The sequence below is a fragment of the Podarcis melisellensis genome (genome assembly GCF_964234715.1).
Source record: "Podarcis melisellensis genome assembly, chromosome: 16".
Lineage (NCBI taxonomy): Eukaryota > Metazoa > Chordata > Lepidosauria > Squamata > Lacertidae > Podarcis > Podarcis melisellensis.
In genome coordinates, this window is record NC_138533.1 from 22,618,911 (window position 1) to 22,640,714 (window position 21,804).

Below are 21,804 nucleotides of genomic sequence, written 5' to 3' on the forward strand. Positions count from 1 at the left end.
TCCCCAAGGCTATTGGGGTTATTGCTGTCCAGAGGGCCTATAGTGCAATGAAAGCGGGACAAAAATGATTCTGATTTTAGCAGGGATGCGCATTAGCTGGAAATGAAGCAGTGTGATGATGCCCCCTCCTCCCCCAAAAAAACCCCATTCTGCAAGTGCAAACGGTATTGAAAGTGGAATTGTGTATGACTGCCCCGATAGCATTTTGCGCCCAAATCACTGTGAATGCGCAATCAAAAGTACGTCTGGAGGGGCCTTTTGTCTTACATTTGTTCCAGCCCTCAAGAATGACGTGAAATTTAACGTGTGAAGTGCCTTCTCCCCCGACACCTGTTTTTCTCTCTGATTTCTTTGTCTTCCAAGTTTCCATTCCCCCTTCACGCTCTTGTCCTCCCACTTATATCTTTGCCAAAGCAGGACAGAGGCCTTCGGAGGAGTTTGAGCTGTGTCCTCCAGACGGAGATGTGACCGTCCACGGAGCTGTGGGCGCAACTGAGCTCCTAAACACTGCTAAGACAGGTGAGGTCAATTGTGTTTCATCTGATGTGTGAACATATCAGCTGGCTGTGGCAGAGCCCTGGCTTTTTCAGATACCTTTTTTAAAGAAAATAATGGTGTGGTCCTATCATTCGTTATTTAACTTTACAATTTTTTTACAAACCTGAGCCATACAATGCAGGAAGCTGCCATATACTGAATTGGACCCTTGGTTCATCTAGCTCCATGATGTCAGGGACAAGGGAAACCCCAGAGGAGGAAGGCTCAGGGCCAGGGGATTGGGTGGTGGGATGCTGAGGAGAGGTCAGAGGTAAAGGTTTGGGAGGAGAGGCTGGATGCTGAAGGGGCATTATTTAGTGAACAGGAAGAATAAGGAAGGTACGCTTTTTGGAACGTCCTGCCATCAAGGAAATAAACAACTATCTGACTTTTAGAGGACATCTGAAGGCAACCCTGTCTAGGGAAGTTTTTAATGTTTGCTGTTTTCTCGTGTTTTTAATATTCTGTTGGGAGCCGCCCAGAGTGGCTGGGGAAACCCAGCCAGATGGGCGGGGTATAAATAAACAAAAATTAAAATTATGACTGTGACCTTGATTTCTGAGGCTCATAGTTCCTGATTGCATTTTTCTCAAGATACCTTGAAAACTTCTTTTCCGCCCTAAGCCGTTTTTGACCTCTAGGTCTTTATTCACCCACCACCCACCCCATTTCCTAAACCTCTGTCTGTGTTTTTTGGTAACAGATGTGCCCTATATATTGAAGCTGGAATCTCATCCTCATACCACGTGTTGGCCTGGCCGGACTCTCTACTTACTCACACCCACGTTTCCTGATAAGCAACGCTGGGTCAGTGCGCTGGAATCCATAGTTGCTGGAGGAAGAGTTTCCAGGGAAAAGGCTGAGGCTGATGCTGTAAGTAAAAACATTGAGGGTTGGAGGGGGTGGGTAATCCTCTTTCATTTTAAAAAGAGGGATATTTCTAGCCTTTTTAACAAGAAAAGAAAATAGGCAAGAATTCTGTCCCATTTGCTCAGTAAGTAAATCTCTACCCTTCCTGCATCCTAACTAATTATGTGGGATGATTAATAAGCTCTTGGACAGGCACAATCTGATTTTGTTAAAACTTAACTCAAGCTGTTTTAATTAAACAAAACAGAATGTTATTTGCATTTAGGCAATTCGTGTTTTCCATCAATTTACAGCCATCACCACCCAGCATACCCTAACCTAGGTACTCGCCATTTGCATCACATTTCGGACCAAGGGCCTAAAGCACAAAATAAATCCAATGACCACAACACTCTAGGCCTTTTATCAAGCAATCAAAATGGAAATATATTTTTTAAGGTGTGGCTTGGGTTTTGCAGGTGCATCCAGACACACACAATTTCAAAAGTGAGCCTGCTGTGGAAGCATATTCTCCATGTTTTGGACATGCATCTTTTAATCTAACCCTGGGGAAACACGGTGTTTTAGTTTGCAGCTGAAGGAGCAATGCACAGTTCTGATTTGGCGGCCTTTCTTCCATTCAGGAAGATATTTTCTTTCCTTCTTGGAACACAAACATTTAAGTTTGTTAGGGGTGTGGGGGAAGGAAAGAACCAGAGAGCCTGTGTGATCCATGGGAGGAGGGACAAAGAGGTACTGGACGTATGATTGGAGGCTGTGTATGTGTCCCTTGAGGAGCATGGAATACCGTCCACTGTCAAAGAAAGTCTGCTTCTGAATACCAGTTTCTGGACACTGCAGGAGGAGAGTGCTGTTGTTGTAGGCTTCCCATAGACACCTGACTTGCCACTTTCAGGGTTCTTGACCAGATGGGCCACTGTTCTGATCCAGCAGGTTCTCTTTACATTCTTAGCAAAAGGAACCCTGGCATCTACTCTTTGCATGCAACTAGTTTTGTGGGGCTGGCAAGAAGGTATGTGCTCGCGTTGCTTTTTCCTTTGTGGAGTGAATATCTGCTGTTACAGGGCGAGATCTGTACCCGAGGGCTCTTCTCTCATGTGCTTCTGTGAAGAAGGTGGGAAAGTACAGTCATCCCTCGTGTTGCGTTAGGTTCATGTTGCGTCTTTTCAGCTTGCGAACACAGCAAACCCAGAAGTGTATACAGTGGTACCTCGGGTTAAGAACTTAATTCGTTCTGGAGGTCCATTCTTAACCTGAAACTGTTCTTAACCTGAAGCACCACTTTAGCTAATGGGGCCTCCTGCTGCTGCCACACGATTTCTTTTCTCATTCTGAAGTTCTTAACCCGAGGTACTTTTTCTGGGTTAGCGGAGTCTGTAACCTAAAGCGTCTGTAACCTGAGGTACCACTGTACTTCCGGGTTTCGCCACACATGTAGAAGCGTTCTATCGCACTCTGCACTTGCGCAGAAGCGCCGCTCTAGTTGCGGACTTTATGGGGTGCAAACGGCACCCCGGAACGGATCGTGTCCGCAACTAGAGGTACCACTGTATTGTTTATTATTATGGTTGTTGTCGTTATTGTTAGTAGCCATGCAGAATTACTGGCACGTGTCCACCCCATGGCAAAATGGACTAGGTGAGATAGAAAGGGTTGTGCTAGTTCTCCTTTTCTCTCCCTCATGCACAGAAGCTCCTTGGAAATTCTCTCCTGAAGCTGGAGGGGGAAGACCGTTTGGATATCAACTGCACACTGCCCTTCAGTGACCAGGTAATGGGGGATTTTGCCAACTCTTGCTTTGCCATGCTGGGGAATAAGCAAACTGAACAAGGAACCTATTTAGTTTTGGACCTTCTGGGATTTCTTCCTTCGGTGGTGGTGGTTTTTAATAGCATCCCTGTAGCCTTTCTCTCTCTGTGTGTTGACTCTTCATAAACCCCTTTTGTAGGTGGTCCTAGTGGGTGCTGAGGAAGGCCTTTATGCCCTGAATGTGCTGAAGAACTCTTTAACACATGTCCCAGGAATTGGTGCCGTCTTCCAAGTGCACCTCATCAAGGACCTGGAGAAGCTGCTCATGATAGCAGGTAGAGTTCGGGAAGCCATGTATTCTGCTATAATGGAACTCTTATATGTCAGTTTGAATGTTTCCTCATCATCCTTCCTCATCAGGCTTCTGAAACTTCAGTGGGCGTTGCCTGCCCTCTTACAGGCACACCTTACCCCAACCATAATAGCTAGAAACTTGCTTTTAGAAAAAGAGAAAAAACCATATAAACATCATAGTTTATGTGATGGCAGATTTTGTGGCTGATGCTACATTCTGTGTGGCATTTCTGCACTCTCAGGACTGCAGTGTGTGTGTACCTTGGTAACTCTCTCCTTGGAGAGTTTTGTTTTTGTTTTCTTTTGTTTGCATTTAGTCATATAGAATTGCATCGGCAATTTTGTCCTTGTTTTGAAACACCTTGGGTGGTTTATTTTGTATGCAACCACCTTCAACTATCTTTTGCATCATCAAATTTAGGAAATTGGGAAGTTGCCTTACACAGAGCTTAGTATTCTCAGTATTGTCTACATTGGCTGCCAGCAGCACTCCAGGTTTTCAGGCAGGGAATATCTCAGTCCGACCAGGGATTGTACCTGATAACTTTCTACATGCAGAGCAGGTGCTCTGCTGTTGAGCTATGGTCCCTCCTCCATTAAGTTAATAAACAGAAGTTGATAAAAGTTTATTAAGCTTTCTTTGATGATCCTTCTGACTTGTGAAGTAGGACTTAACCCATTTTCAGTGAACGGAACAAGTTCCAGTGCTGTTTAGACATAAAATATTTCTAGAAACCAGCTCTTAGTGATATGGTGCCATTAAGTGCGGGAGCAGCATGAAGCTTTTACTTCTGTAATTTTGCTCCTTGGCTTAGCTAGAAATGTTTCTCTGCTCCTTTGTGTCTTTCCTCAGGGGATGAGAGGGCACTGTGTCTTGTTGACGTGAAGAAAGTAAAGCAGTCTCTAGCCCAGTCCCACCTGCCAGCCCAGCCTGATGTCTCTCCAAACGTTTTTGAGGCTGTGAAAGGATGTCATCTTTTTGCTGCTGGCAAGGTAAGACCCCTAAGCTCTGCATTTGCCTTTTAATGCAATGATCCCCGGAACACAGGGGATGATGATCAAAAGGGTTGTTAGGCCCCATCTCAAGACCATGCATCCACTATTTGTTTAAGACATTTATATGTCACCCTGGGTCATATTAGATTTCAAGTACATTTCCGAGCACAATTCAAAGTGTTGGTGCTGACCTTTAAAGCCCTAAATTGCCCCGGTCCAGTATATCTGAAGGAGCGTCTCCACCCCCATTGTTCTACCCGGACACTGAGGTCCAGCTCCAAGGGCCTTCTGGTGGTTCCCTCACTGCGAGAAGCCAAGTTACAGGGAACCAGGCAGAGGGCCTTCTCGGTAGTGGTGCCCGCCCTGTGGAACGCCCTCCCACCAGATGTCAAAGAGAACAACAACTACCAGGTTTTTAGAAGACATCTGAAGGCAGCCCTGTTTAGGGAAGCTTTTAATGTTTGATGTATTACAGTATTTTAATATTTTTTTGGAAGCTGCCCAGAGTGGCTGGGGAAGCCCAGCCAGATGGGCGGGGTATAAATAATAAATTATTATTATTATATTATTATTATTATTATTATCAAGGCTGTGTGCAACAAAATAGCACTATTTGTTATCTTTCACATGCAGATTGAGAATGGGCTGTGCATCTGTGCAGCGATGCCCAACAAAGTGGTGGTTCTGCGCTATAATGAGAGCCTCAGCAAGTTCTGCATCAGGAAGGTAAAGTTTGCAATTGCAATGCAGTCCGCTTTTGCCCGTGAAAGACTGGCAACAGTTGGTCTCAACCCTGACATGGTGAATAACCTGCCAACTCTTCCATTAGTTACAGCTAAACCTTCCTTCCACCCATTTTTGTCTTTGCACTGACCAAGCTGCAACTGTATAGTGTCTTCATCATAAATATTCAGTGTAAGTTACTTCCCTGGACATCACACATTGCCACACAGAATCAGACTGATGCAAAAGTACATAGTGGTGATCCTATACTGGCCTGTCAGTGTAGTTTAGGATATGCAGCCCTGTTTGAGATTTAATCTGTGCTACAAGAATCCCTTAGGGACAAGAATCACTTAGGGACGCGGGTGGCGCTGTGGGTTAAACCACAGAGCCTAGGACTTGCCAATCAGAAGGTCGGCGGTTTGAATCCCCGCGATGGGGTGAGCTTCCGTTGCTCGGTCCCTGCTCCTGCCAACCTATCAGTTTGAAAGCACATCAAAGTGCAAGTAGATAAATAGGTACCGCTCTGGCGGGAAGGTAAACAGCGTTTCCGTGCGCTGCTCTGGTTCGCCAGAAGCGGCTTAGTCATGCTGGCCACATGACACGGAAGCTGAACACCGGCTCCCTCGGCCAATAAAGCGAGATGAGCGCCGCAACCCCAGAGTCAGTCACGACTGGACCTAATGGGCAGGGGTCCCTTTACAAGAATCCCACAGATGCTTACTAGCGATCCATCAGTTTGGAGAACATTAACGGTGGACATGCATCCTTGAAGCCAGCCGGTCTCCTGAAACGTACAGCTGCAGAGGAGAGTGTGGTCCACAATGTAGCCTGCTTTTATGCAGAGCATTGGTGAGACTTAACACGGAGTAAACAAGAACGTGGTAGTCTAGTTGTAAGGGGCTAAATGCAGCAACTCTGTTTATAACTTTGTACCTTGAATGCTGAGGTCTGTTCTGGACCCCATAATTCAAGAAAGAGACTAAAGCCAACAGGTTGGAAGGATGCCAGTGGGTAGCTGCATTATTATTTGTTCCTGCAGAGCAAGGATTTTAATCCCTATCCCAGCGGTGTTACCCAGAATCCTCTACCACTCTCCTCAAAGTGAGACTGAACAAGTCAATGCAGTTGTCACATTCCCAAGCCCGGAAACTCCAGACCTATCTTGGATTTTGTGACTGAAGCCAGGCAGATTCCTAGGATCTTCTTAATCCTATCCACCCTTCTTTGCTCTGGTCAGGGTGCTGTATAATCTAAGTAGTGTGACTCATGCAACACGTTGGCGATTAATATACACAGAACAATATTATACATACTTTATCAACCTTCTGAGAAAAATACAAAACATTAAACAAAGCCACAAAGACTTGCGAACTACCCAGCCTAAATGAACTTATCAGAAGGTTGATAAAGTATGTATAATTATTGTTCTGTGTATATTAATTGCCAACATGTCGCATGAGTCGCACTACTTCTATCAGCAGCAGAGGTTGCATTTTTCTAGTATAATCCAAGTAGGCTAACTGAGGCTTGTATGTCTGTGCTTTTGTTTCCATCCTTGCAGGAGATTGAAACCTCGGAGCCCTGCAGCTGCATTCATTTCACCAGTTACAGCATCATCATTGGAACAAATAAGTTCTATGAAATTGAGATGAAGCAGTACACCCTTGAGGGTAGGTGTCACTTCCTAACTATGCTTTGGAGAGCTAGTGCTTTAAGTCCTCAGCGGGATGTATGGCAGGGGTGGGCTGTCGCCTTCATGCCTGCCCTGCCTTGGTCATAGGAGAGTAGGAATTCTTTCTTAAACAAAATCAGACCATTGATCTATCTAGCTCAGCACTGTCTACACCAGAGGTCAGCAAACTTTTTCAGCAGGGGGCCAGTCCACTGTCCCTCAGACCTTGTGGGGGGCCGGACTATATTATTATTTTTTGGGGTGGGAATGAACTAATTCCTATGCCCCACAAATAACCCAGAGATGCATTTTAAATAAAAGGACACATTGTACTCATGTAAAAATACGCTGATTCCCAGACTGTCCACGAGCCAGATTTAGAAGGCGATTGGGCCAGATCCGGCCCCCGGGCCTTAGTTTGCCTACCCATGGTCTACACTGACTTGCAATGGCTCTTCCTGGGTTTTAGGCAGGAGTCTGACCCAGCTTTATTTGACAAAGCTGAGGACTGATCCCGGGACCTTCTGCATGTATAGTAGATGTTCTTGCACTGAGATATGATCTTTGTTTAAAATGAAATAGGCACTGATCTAATTCTCTTGTGCCTTGTAGAATTCCTGGACAAGAATGACCATACTTTAGCTTCTGCTGTGTTTGCATCATCCACCAACAGTTTCCCAATCAATATCATCCAGGTGAACCCTACAGGGCAGAGGGAGGAGTATCTGCTTTGCTTCCATGGTAAGTCTAGTTCAGTGTGTTGCTTAGCTTCTGCCCATTTCTCCCAAGGAGCTCAGAGCAGCACACCTGGAGCTTTCCAGGGTGATTCAGGTACTGGCAACTCTCAGGCCAGCTTAGTTTCAAAGATCAAACTGCATGTTCAAGCGCATGCTCTAGGTTTTTCAAAGGGAAATTGTTCCCACATCCAACAACTGCAATTACTGCTTCGTGGCGCTCTGGAATCCTGGCAAAATCACATTTCATTTCTCTTAAGAAGAATAGCTTGAAATGGAATGGTGGTGATTGTTGGGTGTGTGTGTCCCCTCCTGCAGAGTTTGGCGTCTTTGTGGACTCCTATGGAAGGCGCAGTCGCTCAGATGACCTGAAATGGAGTCGTCTGCCTTTAGCATTCGGTAAGCATTTGTGTGGTTTCCATTGTCATGTGATTACTGTGCACCCATCTTTTTCTAGTGTTCAGAGATACCGAGGGTTGTAGAAATAGCGAGGGGGCATTTGTCTTTTCCTTTGTAGAAGGACCTTCAGCAGAGAAGGAGGGAGAACCTGTGGCCTTCCTGGTGGTGATGGCCTTGAGCCAACATGGATGTTGGGAGCTGGGAATCTAGCTAGATCTGGAAGGTCACAGGTTCCCACATCCATGGCTTAAATAGATGTGTTCTTTTACAAAACAAAAACTCAAAAATCTGAGGCATGGTTTTATTTATTTCATAAAATTTAAACAACAACAATAAACAAACAACAAATTTATTTATACCCCACCCTTCCCAGTTTAAAAACCAGGCTCAGGGCAGCTAACAGCAAATATAAAACAATGATTAAAATGCGACTTTAAAACAGCATAAAATACAACATAAAATGCAGCATCAATATCAATAAAATTAAAAAATTCAGGGGTCTTTTTTTTGGTTGGGGAGGGGACAACAACCCCAGTCAGCAGACATCAAATGATCACCAGGGCTAACTGGCTAAGTTGGTCCTACTAGGGCCAGCAAGGAGACCAGGGAAGAATTTAAATGTGGGGTCCCACTTGATTGTAAAATAAATTGGTAAAAATAGTTAAGAACAACTATCTAAAACATTTTCAGAAGTAGAGCTGTAGGTGGACAAGGCATGCGCTTCTTAAGAGATAATTGGACAAGTTCATGGAGGACAAGCTTGTCCGTAGCTACCGGTCACAATGGCTATATTCTACGTCCACTGGACACAGTATACTCTGAATACCAGTAGGTGGGGAGAGCGCTGTTACGCTCAGGTCCTGCTTACTGGCGTTCCATCTGGTTGAGAACAGGATATTGGACAAGATGGGCCATTGACCTGAATCAGCACCCAGGCTCTTAGGATGTTTTCTTGTGAGTTCCCTGACTACTTTATTCATCTTTGTTCCTGGCACTGTTCTTGCTGTAGCCTACAGGGAGCCTTACCTGTTTGTGACGCACTTCAACTCTCTCGAAGTGATTGAGATCCAAGCACGTGCCTCCCTCGGGTAAGTAATTACGCCGCCTCACTGCTTGCCTTCTACAACTGTGGAGGCCAAACTGGCCAAAGCAAGATTTAAGAGCCAATTTTAAAGGCACTCTTCCCTCTCCAGCACTCCAGCACGAGCCCACTTGGATATTCCGAGCCCTCGCTACCTGGGTCCAGCAATTTCATCAGGAGCAATTTACCTGGCCTCTTCCTACCAGGACAAACTAAGAGTTATTTGCTGCAAGGGGAATTTGGTGAAAGAATCAAACAACGAACTCCACCGAGTCCCCTCTACTACGCGCAGGTAAGAAGTAATATTACAGCTTTACGCTTATAGGAGAGGGGGAAAGAGAGACCCCTGCCCCAAGGTGCCCTCTACTTTGGAAGGATGGGGAAAGCATGGTGGCAGTAGGTAGACGTGATGAGCTAGGTGCAGTTTCACCTACCGAGATGCCAGTTTGACTGGGGAAGAAAAGTGGAGAAGATTAAAGATTGCGTGGAAAGCAGGATGCATCACCAGTGCTGAGAAAAGCCTTAGAGAAAGATACGTGGTTCATGCCAATGCAAGTTCTGCTCAGCGTAGACCCATTAAGAACATAAGAAGAGACTGCTGGATCAGATCAATGGCCTACCTAGTCCAGCATCCCATTTTTACAGTCTCTACCACTCAGCTATGCCTCTTCCCCAAAGGGAGAGGTAAACTGAGTAGTTTGAGGCAGAGTTTTGGGACAAGTTGAGGAGAAGAAGGTGTAATAACAAGGGGGATGCCACTGAAAGAAAGTGGTGGCCCAGGTCAAGTGATGATGAGAATGAGAAGATGCAGGGGAAGGAACAGATTTGAATATAGAGAAGATGAAGCTGAGCATGCCTTACCTCACTCAGCTGGGTAAAGGTTAAGGTAAAGGGACCCCTGACCATTAGGTCCAGTTGTGACCGACTCTGGGATTGCGGCGCTCCTCTCGCTTTATTGGCCGAGGGAGCCGGGTCATTTGGCCAACCTGACTAAGCCGCTTCTGGCAAACCAGAGCAGCACATGGAAACGCCATTTACCTTCCCGCCAGAGCGGTACCTATTTATCTACTTGCACTTGGACATGCTTTTGAACTGCTAGGTTGGCAGGAGCAGGGACTGAGCAATGGGAGCTCACCCCGTCACGGGGATTCGAACTGCCAACCCTTCTGATCAGCAAGTCCTAGGCTCTGTGGTTTAACCCACAGCGCCACCTGCATCCCTTACTCAGCTGGGTAGGTAGTGGTAATATCAGCTACTCTCTACACCCAATGACAAGGGGGAGGGTGAAGGGGAAAGAGGAGCTGTTCACACTTGGGCATGTTGAGGGCAGTGATGAGCCGCTGAAGGACTAGTAGAAGGAAAGAGAGGTTGGTGGTACGGAAGAGAGATCTGGATATCTTCAGCATAGAGACCTGATGAAGATCACCCTGTGTTTAGATAGCTGTGAGATCATGGCAGAGTCCTCTGGAACAGAGGAAGACCTCCAGGGAAAACACTGAAGCAGGCTTCATTCAACTGGTCTCAAATAAAACCATCAGGGTTACAGAAATCCAAAGATGGGGAAGATGTTGACCTGAAGAGCATGTTCACAAGCATCTGCGTCAAAGGTGGCCGGGAGGATAAGGATGGTGATGGAAGAGCGAAGATTTTTTTTTAGATCTGAGAACAAGGCTATTTATTTATTTAAGTGATGTCTGTTTCAGTGGAATGCAGAGGATGGAAGCCAGACTGTGTTATCTCAAGAGAGAGGCGTAGGAAAAAGAGAAAGCTGAGGCAATGGGAGCAAAGTACAAATCCAGATATTGAAAGGTGAAAAGGAGATCAGGCTATGTAAAGGAGATGGTTTTTGCTGGTTTTTAAGGGGACAGGGAGCAGTAGTGTGTGTGGCCATCACTGCTCCCACAGAAGGCATTGGTCACCACCAACTTACTGTAGATGACCTTAAAAGCAGGTTAGATAAATTCATGGAGGAGCCGGCTATCAATGGCTAGTAGCCGTGCTGGCTATGTTCTGCCTCCACAGTTGAGGCAGGAATGCTTTTGAATACCAGCTGCTGGAAACCACCGGAGGGGAGAGTGCTGTTGTGCTCAGGTCCTGTTTGCATGTTTCCCACAGGCATCTGCTTGGCCACTGTGCAAACAAGATGCTGGACTAGATGGACCATTTTCCCTTATCCATCAGGCTCCTCTTATGTTCTTATGTGCACATTCCATGTGAGAAGAGCTGGAAGATTGGTGACTGATGGAGGGATGGTAACCCAGAGGCAGAACTAGATTGGATGTTACATGTTAGGGGCTGGTTACGCAGCAGTGCAGGGTTTCTGCCACATGTTAAAGAGTCCACAACAGAGAATTCTTTTCCCCTTTCCGTCTGCCAGCCCTGCTTTGTTACAGACGCATCGGCACGCATGCGTCCGACCCCGAAAACGGCCTCGCAGAGCAAGGGGAAAGGCACAGTGGGGGGTTTTGCTGTTGTAAATAAAAATGTAACGTTAAGGTTTTTATTGTCACTCAGCTGTCCACGTCCATTGTTTTTGAATGACAGCAGCCCGAACAAGAGGGGCCCCCCGACATATAACGAGCACATAACCAAGCGGGTCGCGTCAAGCCCTGGGCCTCCGGAAGGTCCAAGCCACCCTCGGGAGCCAAGCACACCCCATCGCTATCGAGAGGGAAGGACGGAGATGCGTAGGGACAAGTCTCCTGGGCGTCCTCTAGAGAGGGAGAAATCTCCTGGCAGGGTCCTGAGCACCCGCAGGGAAAGGTCTCCTGGGAGGCTGTTTGAGGAGAGCAGCAGGGGACGGATGCAGGTGGGGGGAGCAAGGACTCCCCTCTCCCAAGTCAACAAGGTAAGCTGGACTGTCCTGCACCATTTATCGTACTTTACAGTTTATTTTTATGCTGCCTTTTAGCCAAAAAGCCACCCCCCTCCCATAAACATGCAAGTGCAAACAATACAGATGGTAGAAATCCAAAACAAACCTTAAATGGATTTTAAAAAAAAAACACAAATACTTTCCTGTTCCTGAAAATAGGGCAATGAACATTCCCCACAAAAATGTTAAGAGAGAGCCAGAGTAAATACTCAAGCAGCGCCTCCTCCTTAAAAGGATCCCAGGCAGAGGGAAAAGCTGGCGCTTCTTGATGATTCCAGCAGCTTCTCTCCTCTGTAGCAATCTCTCTATTACAGCAGTTGTTACACGTTTCTTTTCTCATGGACCACTTGAAAATTGCTGGGCGGACTGCAGCAGGGCTTGAAAGGTCACTTAAAATTTATTATCTTGTAATTCTGCAAAGGGAAGTGCATTACTCACATAAAACCCTCACGAGCACGCCGCTGTAGAATGTAATCAGTCCAAACAGTACGCGTGGGTTAGCTGAACTGCACCTGGTGAAACCCACCCTTGTAGGCTATCTGACAAAATGTATCCTGTGTAAACCAGGAATTTGCAGCTGACAAAATTGGTCCGTTCTGATACTGATTTAGGTTGATAACAATTTGGAGGGACACACCAAGTTTTGCTTCTGGATTTTAAATGTGACGTAAACTGAACTTTTCCTTCAGCACAGGCGTCATTGTTGAAATCAGTGCCATATCAAGAAAAATCACGGGCACTAGGCCAGATCACTGTTTAATTTTTCAGGGGAAATTTAGTAGACCTCCCCAGAACCATATTATGAAAATCATGGGCTCCATAGCAGGGCCTTATTTCCTTGTTGGAGAATCTACCCCTGGTCAAAACTGCCTTGATATTGTCATCGGGGGGGGGGGGGAGCTAAAGTAGAGGACTTATTATTGATTTGTTCTGCAAATTTTCTATGAACCACTTGAATGGAGCTTCTATGGACTACAATTTGAAAACTCCAGCTCTGTCATCTATTTAATTAACTTGTATGCTGCTTCATATTTCAGCAGAAATCTCTTAATTAGCTGTGCCATTGTGTGGAATAGCTTCAAATCGTAGCAATTTCCAGAGAGCAATTCTGCCCTTCATACTAGAAAAATCCCTTATATATAGGAATAATCCCAGAGGAGTTGGCTTTGTGGTCTAGGTGGCTGGGGCAAATCTTGCAATCAGGCAATACATCCCTGTGCGTTCAGATTCAACACTTATTAAATTTATATGCCACCCTTCTTCCAAAGGAGCCCAGGGCAGCTAACCTAGCAATACTAAAACAATACAATTAAAACTTCTAAAAGTACGTCACCTACACTCAAATCTAATAATTTCAAGGTTGCCAGGGACAGGTATTTCAACTCTCAAATACCTGGCCAAACAGGAATGTTTTAAAGCTCCTTCCAAAAGTTAGTAATGAGGGAGGCCAATGCACCTCACTAGAGAGGGCATTCCACAAATTGGGAGCCACCACCAAGAAGGCCTCACTGTTGATTGTAGGGCCTAAAATGGTGAATATTGGGGAAAGGCACTATTGGGAAATGTTGTTGATTAAATTTCTATACCGCCCTTCATCTGAAGATCACAAGGCAGTAGCCTTTGTTTACTACTAAGCAGTATGCGCTTAAGAATCTCAGTCCAGCACTGCTGTAAACAATTCTAGGAACTCTGACGCCAAGTGCATCTGCTGAACTTCGTATCATTTTCTTCCTTTCTGTAACAGGTCTGGGACCAATCGTCAGTATAAGCTACACAAGCCTCCCCTTGACCTTGAACTGCAGGAAGAGCCGAGGAAATGTACTGAGTAGATGCACTTCTTAACTTAGCTGCCCAGGTACCCACCCAGCCAACAGCACTGGGCCCCAAATAATTGCTCTGGCAACAGGATCCGATCCACCAGGACTCAAGTTGCTCGCAAGGATCGTTTGCATCTCAGTTTCTTTTCCTGCAGCTTCCTGCAGTTCGGTTTTTCTCTTCCCTTCTCTCTCTCCTTTCCCCTTCCCTCTTTTTGAGCACTTTGTTACTACCGTTGCTCTTTCAAGCAGTTCATGGACTTTTTATACTTCGCTTTTAGCCTTTTACCAGCCCGCCCTCGCCCCACCCCCCCCATCAACAGAAGTCAGATGGGATGGGGATCTCACCTAAGTCTTGAAAGGTGGGCTATATCAGCATTTGGGAAAGATGCTGGCATTCTGGGAAGGCCCTTTAACCGGCAAAAGGCCACAGCGATTCATGTCTCCACACCCAACACCATTAGCTTCTGCTGTAGAGCTTTTAGAGAAAGCCTGATCAATTTAGTCCATCCGCTCCTTCCAAAACCTTTTGGAATTTAGGATTCCCAAAGAAAAAAGATACCCGTTAAGTGCAGCTCTGCCGTCAGCCGGGTTACAGGGAAGGGAACGTCCTGTTTTAGCTCTCCCCAAATATCCCACGATAACGCAGAATAAGTGGTCGCGATCCACTTCTCTCACTCTCTCCTTCTGCACTAAAGCAGTATGGAGGTGTAAAACCTCCCTCTCTTACCCAGGTTTTCTGCATGGCAGCTCCCTGCATGCTTCCTATACACCACCATCCTCCTGGCTGCAGTCTCCTTTTCAGTTGCTTTTGCTAGATATTGTATCTTGTACCTCCCGTGTTAACTAAACTGAAGCCTTTATAGATTATGCTGCTGCAACAATTAACCATCATTGTTTACTGGGGAAACTGGCACTGAAGGAGAATGAGCTTTAACAGTTCTCGATTCCACGACAACAGAACTTAGCGAGGCATGACGACATTCCCATCCCCAGCCAGCACTAGACAGGATCCTGTTCACAAACGTATCACTATATACTGGATAAAGGCTAAGCTAAAGGAAAGGCCCTCCTTGCCGCAGCAGTGCAACCAGCGCTCAGACGCTACCAAAGAACGGGGGGGGGGGGACCGGGACCGAAACAAAACAAGCCATAGTGTGGTTTGTACTTTTTTGGGGTAGGTCAGGGACAGGGAACCTTTGGCTCTCCTGTTGGCGTTGGGCCCATAATGACCGCTGGCCGGGGCTGATGGGAGACAGAGCCCAACATCTGGAGGCCCACAGTCAGTGGGAATGGGTTGATGGCTTCACCTGGCGGTCAGAGGCAGGCAGCAGCTTTTGGGGAGTAGGTGCTCTCACCGTGCCATTTGCTCCTGCCTTCGTCAGGTCCCCATCTGGCTCCCGTCCTGGAGGCCCGCAGGCTCCCCATCCCTAGTACAGAAACGGACCACCCCTTCCCAGCAGTGAGGATAAAGGCAAATTTTAACAGCTTTGGCGAACTCTTCCAAACATTTCTCCATCACTTTTTGCCTCCCTGCTGCAATCCCCTCTATAGCTTCTCACGTTCGGGTGTTGCTGAGCCACCTAGGCAAACAAGTTTCCAAGTTTAGGCTTTCGGCCATTCGGTTTGCTTTAGCTGCTGCGTTTCACTCCAAGCTGGCAAGAGCAAAAGTCCCACTCTGCCTCTTCTGCTTACTCCTTTTGCCAGCTGGTGCTGCCCTACTGGAGAGGCACCTAAAATCTCTTCTGCTTCAATCAGTGCCCTTCTGGAGGGTCTTGTGGATTACAGGGTCTGGTCTGTTGTATATCCGGGCTATTTTATATCAGATGGTTTGTCAGGAAACATGCTGAGACTTCTGCCTCTGGGTCTGGGTGTTCTGAAAGGTTTTTAAGGTCTTTGCATCTCATGGAAAAAAAAGTCCCTTGTGACCTGAAAGCTCGGCTTGTCGAGTCCTGAGAGTGTATATCTTGTGTCTTGTTTGTGAAATGCTTCCTGCTATAGAATAGCTCAAAGGACTGTACATATTTACAAGAAACTTTATATTCGTAAAAAACAAAAAAAAGGAAATCAAATCAGTTTCTACTTTTTTATTGTAAAGTGTGCATCTTTATTTTCAACCACCAGCCCTTTGTTTTAACGGTGGCTGGGGAAGGGCGTCTTCAGCTACTTGAAGGGGCCTCGCCCTCACCCTCCAGGAATCCCACGAAGAAATAATTGTAACGTTAAATTTGCAGGCGGAAGCTTGCTAGCATCAATGAGGTTCTCGAGCGTAACCACAATATAGAATTTGTCGTTACTACCTTTTAATGGTTGCAGAAAAGGTAAAGAAACAACAGGAGCAACTCACACTCCACCTGGAAAAGTATTGAACTTGTTGTTAACAATAATCAAATAAAAACAAAATTCACTCTGACTGGCATGGTGCAGTGACCTTTTCCTTCCTACAGGAGCAGCAGCATCTTAAGGCAGGTGGGAGAGCATATCTTCCATCGTTGTCTCCCAGAGCCTTTATAACTCACCACTGCCTTTTAAAAGGGGGGGATTTTTAAAGAATTATATACTAACTTTCACTTGTCGTCTGCCATCCTGGAGGCCTGTCGTCAGGCAGAAAGGTGGCGTTATAAATATTTCAAGTAGCAAGACTATAAATAAATTGTCAGACGTTACTCTGTGAGTGCTTGGCTTCCATGGTTGTTACCTGAAGTCACAGGGATGAGCTGAACATCCCAACCTTCTCCATTACTGCAGCATAAAAGTTGCCAGGCCTTCTAGAACGCAGCAGCAGCAGTAATTGCTAAACTTCCAGCTCCCCATCTTCAGTCCTGGAGTAAGCTATACCGTCCCCATTAGGAAGCCAATCTGTCCATTTTTAAACATTGAGCAGCAGGTCAGCGGTCCTGGCAGACACACACAAGCCAATGGCTTCCCATAAGCACCATCCCAGAACAACAAAGGGGGAATAGTTCCTTCCCTCTTCCTAGCAACAACACCCCTAAAGCTTCAAGTTTGTTTTTTAAAAAAACAACTGATTGCCCATGTTAATTCAGACTGTACATCTCAAAGCAAGTAACGCTTGGCAAGAGAATGCAAGTTCAGACTATAATGTAAATACTTCTATTTTTAAACGAAGCCAGTTTATACAGGGTCTGATGTATTCTTCTACAGGGATTGTGTGTGTCTACTACTAACTTATCGGCTTTACAGGAACGGAAGTGTGTTTCCTGATGAGTTGTACACCTAACCTTTTCCCAGCCTGCTGTGGGTAGGTTACCAGTGAGCGATGCCCCCCCCAGCCCCGCCCCAACCACCACCTTAACCACCACCTTTTGGTCTCCATATAGCTCATAGTGATGCTCTGCATAAACAAACAAAAAAACCAAACTGCTTTGACTTCTGTTGTGCCTAATCTTGAATGTATAAATGAACTGCAAGCTTGTTTACAAATGTTCCTTTATTTTTCTTTCAATGTGCACATAAATATACTTATTTAAGACTCACTGTTTCAGTCCTGTCGATAAGATTCATAATCAAACTGTGGTTTTTTTGGGGGGTGCGGGGAGGACTGCTGGTGAACTAAACAAAGCAAGCATTCTCTTTCCTCTGCTCTCCCTCACTTAAAAGCAATTGGGCTGCCCACCCTTTGTCCATCATCTCTAGCTGTGCATAATTCTGCATTTTGCTCATGGTGGGGAGGAGTATGCAGGGTTTGAAGCCCTGCCCCCAAGAATTGCACATCTTCAGTTACTCATCTGACTTCTGAGATCTCATCTGCAAAGCCCCCGCCCCACACACTTCCATATTTGAAGCTGTCAGGGCCAGAACTGGGAAGCTCGGTTTCTGGGGCAACTGAATTTTACATGACCGTACTGCATCATAGCAGTCATTCTCCCATTCCAAATTGCCTACCACAAATGGTTATATTACATCTTCCATCACTGCTGACCACCAACTAAACCGACTAGGGCACAGGTGAGAGGGACCCAGTTTGGGGGAAGGCTGTTCTAACGGGAAGGGGGCTCTTATCTACCTCCCCACGCCCCTGAAGCTAACAGGGAACTTTCTGAGAATACACTTAGTGCTGTTGCTCAACTCCTGGTGAACACAGCTGTACTTCCTGCTAGTGGATGTGGTCTGCAACAATGAAATGTCAAGGGCAGTGAGTCGTGCTAGCTGTGCGTAGAGCTGGCTGGGGTTGGGAGTTGCCGTCCAGCAGATTTCTCCCCTTAACCTAAAACTGGCCACCCGCTTCCCTTATCTTCCCCAGTTTTATATTTATAGTCACCAAAAATTGCCGGCGAGGAAGATTTCAGTCGTAGTCTTGGGGAGTATTTAAAATGCAGCAAATCTCATGCCATTTATTAGGGTGAAAATATCACACAGATGTGCAATATTTGGTTTAGTTTATTAATTTAAAAAGTGTAAAAAAAAATATGGGGGCAAAAAAGCAGTAGATCTATTGAGTTCAGAAGAGCTTGGGATTATGTAAGAAAAAGGGTGTGTGTGTATGAGAGATAAATGTTATTAGGTATGGTGATTCAGCCTCTGCAAGAACTATTTATGCATGGTTGCTTAAAACTTTATATATTACATGTTGCTTTATACCTTTGACGTAGGGGTGGGGAACATGTGGCCCTGCAGATATTGGACTTCAACTCTTATCTGCCCTTAATGGTTTATCTGATCCAGCATGGTTGAATTTACGTTCTCAATTGACTTCAAAAGAGGATTAGACAAATTCAAGGAGGATTTGCCATAGTTACATGAGCCATAACAGATATAGTCTCCACTGTCAAGAGTTGGCATGCTTCTGAATGCTAGTTACAGGGAATCACATGTGGGGAGAGGTTGCTGTGTTGTCTTCAGGTCCCGCTTGTGGACTTTGCAGCCAGAGAACAGGATGTTGGACTTGATAGACCTCTGGCCTCATCCAGCAAGGCTTTTTTGATGTTCTAAATGTCCCAGTAGTTGCTCATAAGCCTAGCAGTTTTAGAGATGTCAGAGCATAAGAGCTGCTCTGCTTGGACTGCTTCTAGTCTCGGATCCAGTTTCCCACTGTGACGAACTGAATGTCCTGTGAGAAACATAAAAGCCAGGACATAAAGGCAAAAGCATCCTGCCTCATCCTGGACGCAGCTCCTGTGGCTAGTTGCTATCTATACCCTTCTCCATGAATTCTTCTAAATCCCTTTTAAAGTTTCTCCTGGGAGAAATAGTTAAATGTGCTGTGGGAAGAAGAAGTTTTGTGTCCTGAATCCCCCTACCCTCTTTTAGCTTCCTTGAATGACCCTTCAGCTTCTAGTGTTATAAATACAGGAAAAAAGCTTCTCTCCATTTTCGATGTACCATACATAGTTTTAAACATCTATAATAGCCATCTGCCTTCCTTTTTTCTTTTTGCTAAATGAAACTCTTCAAATGCAATAACCTTTCCCGCCACTGCGTGTCTTTCTGCTACGGTATCCCAACAGCTCACCCCATTGCTTTTGTACAACAGCATAATGATAGTGGCGGTCTTATTTTTTCCACCCTTTCTCTAGCAATACCTAGATGGAGTTTACATTCCCCCCCCCCAAAAAAAAACCATGCCCCATGCAGAGTTGACATTTTCACAAAGCTATCTGTTTTAGCCTCCAGAACTCTCTTCTTGGTCAGTCACTACAAGCACATATGTGAGGTTAGGAATTCATTTTGCCCTAATCTGCATGACTCTGGACATTTGCTTCTTTGCCTGCCTGCTCCAGGAGTCTGATCTTTTCGATTAGCTCATCTTCCTCATCGTAGTGAAAGTAGCTAGAGCAGAGGGTGGGGAACCTCAGACGGGAGCCAAATACAGCCCTCCAGACCTCTCCAGTTTGCCCTTGAACGCTGATGATGTCTCTCCCTTACTCGGTGGAGATTAGAGAGGGCTGTTTGAGTAGAAACTAGCCTACTGTACAAAGGTAGCATTTACATTTGTTGCTCCACCCAACTTTTGCCTCTGGCCCCACCTACCACCGACATGTGGCCCTCAGGCTGAAATAACTTAACCGTCCTGGAACAAGAGGGATCACAGGTTGAGAGGCTACTATATGTTGTTGTTGTTGTTTAGTCATGTCCGATTCTTCGTGACCCCATGGACCAGAGCACGCCAGTCACTCCTGTCTTCCACTGCCTCCCGCAGTTTGGTCAAACTCATGTTCGTAGCTTCGAGAACACTATCCAACCATCTCGCCCTCTGTCGTCCCCTTCTCCTTGTGCCCTCCATCTTTCCCAACATCAGGGTCTTTTCCAGGGAGACTTCTCTTCTCATGAGGTGGCCAAAGTACTGGAGCCTCAGCTTCAGAATCTGTCCTTCCAGTGAGCACTCAAGGCTGATTTCCTTAAGAATGGATCGGTTTGATCTTCTTGCAGTCCATGGGACTCTCAAGAGTCTCCTCCAGCACCATAATTCAAAATCATCAATTCTTCGGTGATCAGCCTTCTTTATGGAGGCTACTATATAGTGACCATTAAATTTTCCTGTGGAGTAGCTAACTTAGCTCCACTGCGAGACAATCATTTTGTTGACCTCCAGTACTTGGTAAACCAGACCATATAACACCCCCCCCGACCTTTGTCTTGCCCAACCCAACAGGATATTCCTCTCACATATTGCAACAGGTCACAGGTGACATTATGGGTTGCAACCTTTGCCGTAATGTCGGGAAATTAACCTGTGTTCCTTTCGAGAAAGGCGCAGAGGAAATGCTCACTCTTCATTATGTAAACTGATTTTATTTTCTTTTTAAAAAACTGATTTCTGAAGAGAACCAATAAAACAGCAAACAGAAGATTTTTTTTAAAAAAAGCAGACGTGAAATACTGTTCTCAACAGCGGTCTAGAGCAGGGATGGGAGCTTGGAGCCGCCCAGCTCCCATCTGTCCCAAACAGCTGGTCAGACGAGGTTAGGGATGAAGGCAGTGGAAGCCCAATGACACCTGGAGGAGCCACAGGTTAGCCAGACCCTGTTCTAGAGCGCCTGTTCTACCTATACATCAGTTTCAGCTACTCAAAGCAATAAAACTGCCTGGTGGCCTCAAAAGATTGGTAAGGGATCAGAAGGGAAAAAACCACACAGGGCTCGCTTGGCTGAGAAGGCACAAGCTGGTACCACAGCAGGCTAGGGAGTGTGTGCACCTTGGTGTGACAGACAACACATTAATTGGCCTTTTTTGTTGTGCAGGGAGGGACAAACAGGCAGCTTATCTTTTATGGGAGGCGTAGCCCCTTGAGCCTCCTTCCACAAACAAGGGGAGGCTATAGCTGTTTGAGAGGAGAAGCATCCTGATTCCTTAGTGTGGAGACATGTGAAGGCCTGGGGTGCAAAGCCCACCTCCGCTTGCAACCCTGGAGCAGGGCAGCAATATTGCTTGGGAATCTTTGGAAAGGAAGGAGCCACATTTCTGAGCAAGCTATCCAAGAAGTTAGGGGGAGAGAGGAGGCTCGTAGGACCCAGAAAGGGTTGGTCCCGAAGCTTCACAGCAGTGTCCGACTCTTCTAGCCTCTTCGTAACATCCTGCTGCCCACTGGACAGTGAAACCACCAACCTAAAGCCATCAGTCCAGCTGCAGTAAACTGAAAGATGTGCCAAGCATTTTCTGCTGGAAAGTAACCAAAGCTGGCTGACTTTGCCAGTCATCTGAAACCTGGCAAGTCACGCCCAGGTTACAAAAGGTGACTAGCGGAGAGGGCAGGGACGGACGAGTACAAAAAAAAAAAAGGTTATTTATAAGGGTATGCCCAGATTGCTACAGAAACACCTTCTCTTACACATATTGCTGTACGAAAAAAGCAAAGCCACTTTGGGGACTTTGGACGATTGAAGATGTCCATTCATTCTGAGTGCTCAGTTCAAAAATTCGTTTGTATTAACTCTGCAAACTAAATGCCCTTGGCAGCTTGTGCGTCTTCATAGATTCCCCCCTCCCCCCGCAATATTACAGGGCAACGAACCCCCTCCAAAACCCACAGCCTTGAT

General features: G+C 46.0%; 1 protein-coding gene across 9 annotated transcripts in view; it reads left to right on the top strand.

The window, feature by feature from the left end:
• The window catches only part of CIT (citron rho-interacting serine/threonine kinase), a 109,072-nt gene extending 87,319 nt beyond the window's left edge, over positions 1-21,753 (top strand). For 6 of the 9 annotated variants that reach the window (XM_081892194.1, XM_081892199.1, XM_081892200.1 and 3 more), the window contains 14 exons: positions 415-519; positions 1,241-1,410; positions 3,097-3,177; positions 3,356-3,491; positions 4,364-4,503; positions 5,140-5,232; positions 6,794-6,902; positions 7,517-7,645; positions 7,957-8,037; positions 9,047-9,125; positions 9,231-9,410; positions 11,633-11,966; positions 13,738-19,867; positions 20,278-21,753. In XM_081892194.1, coding sequence (XP_081748320.1) covers positions 415-519; positions 1,241-1,410; positions 3,097-3,177; positions 3,356-3,491; positions 4,364-4,503; positions 5,140-5,232; positions 6,794-6,902; positions 7,517-7,645; positions 7,957-8,037; positions 9,047-9,125; positions 9,231-9,410; positions 11,633-11,966; positions 13,738-13,761 — 1,661 coding nt within the window. In that variant the 3' untranslated portion in view covers positions 13,762-19,867; positions 20,278-21,753. The remainder of the gene's footprint in view (positions 1-414; positions 520-1,240; positions 1,411-3,096; positions 3,178-3,355; positions 3,492-4,363; positions 4,504-5,139; positions 5,233-6,793; positions 6,903-7,516; positions 7,646-7,956; positions 8,038-9,046; positions 9,126-9,230; positions 9,411-11,632; positions 11,967-13,737; positions 19,868-20,277) is intronic. The other 3 variants (XM_081892197.1, XM_081892198.1, XM_081892195.1) reach the window with 2 other exon arrangements.
• The last annotated feature ends 51 nt before the right edge of the window (positions 21,754-21,804 follow it).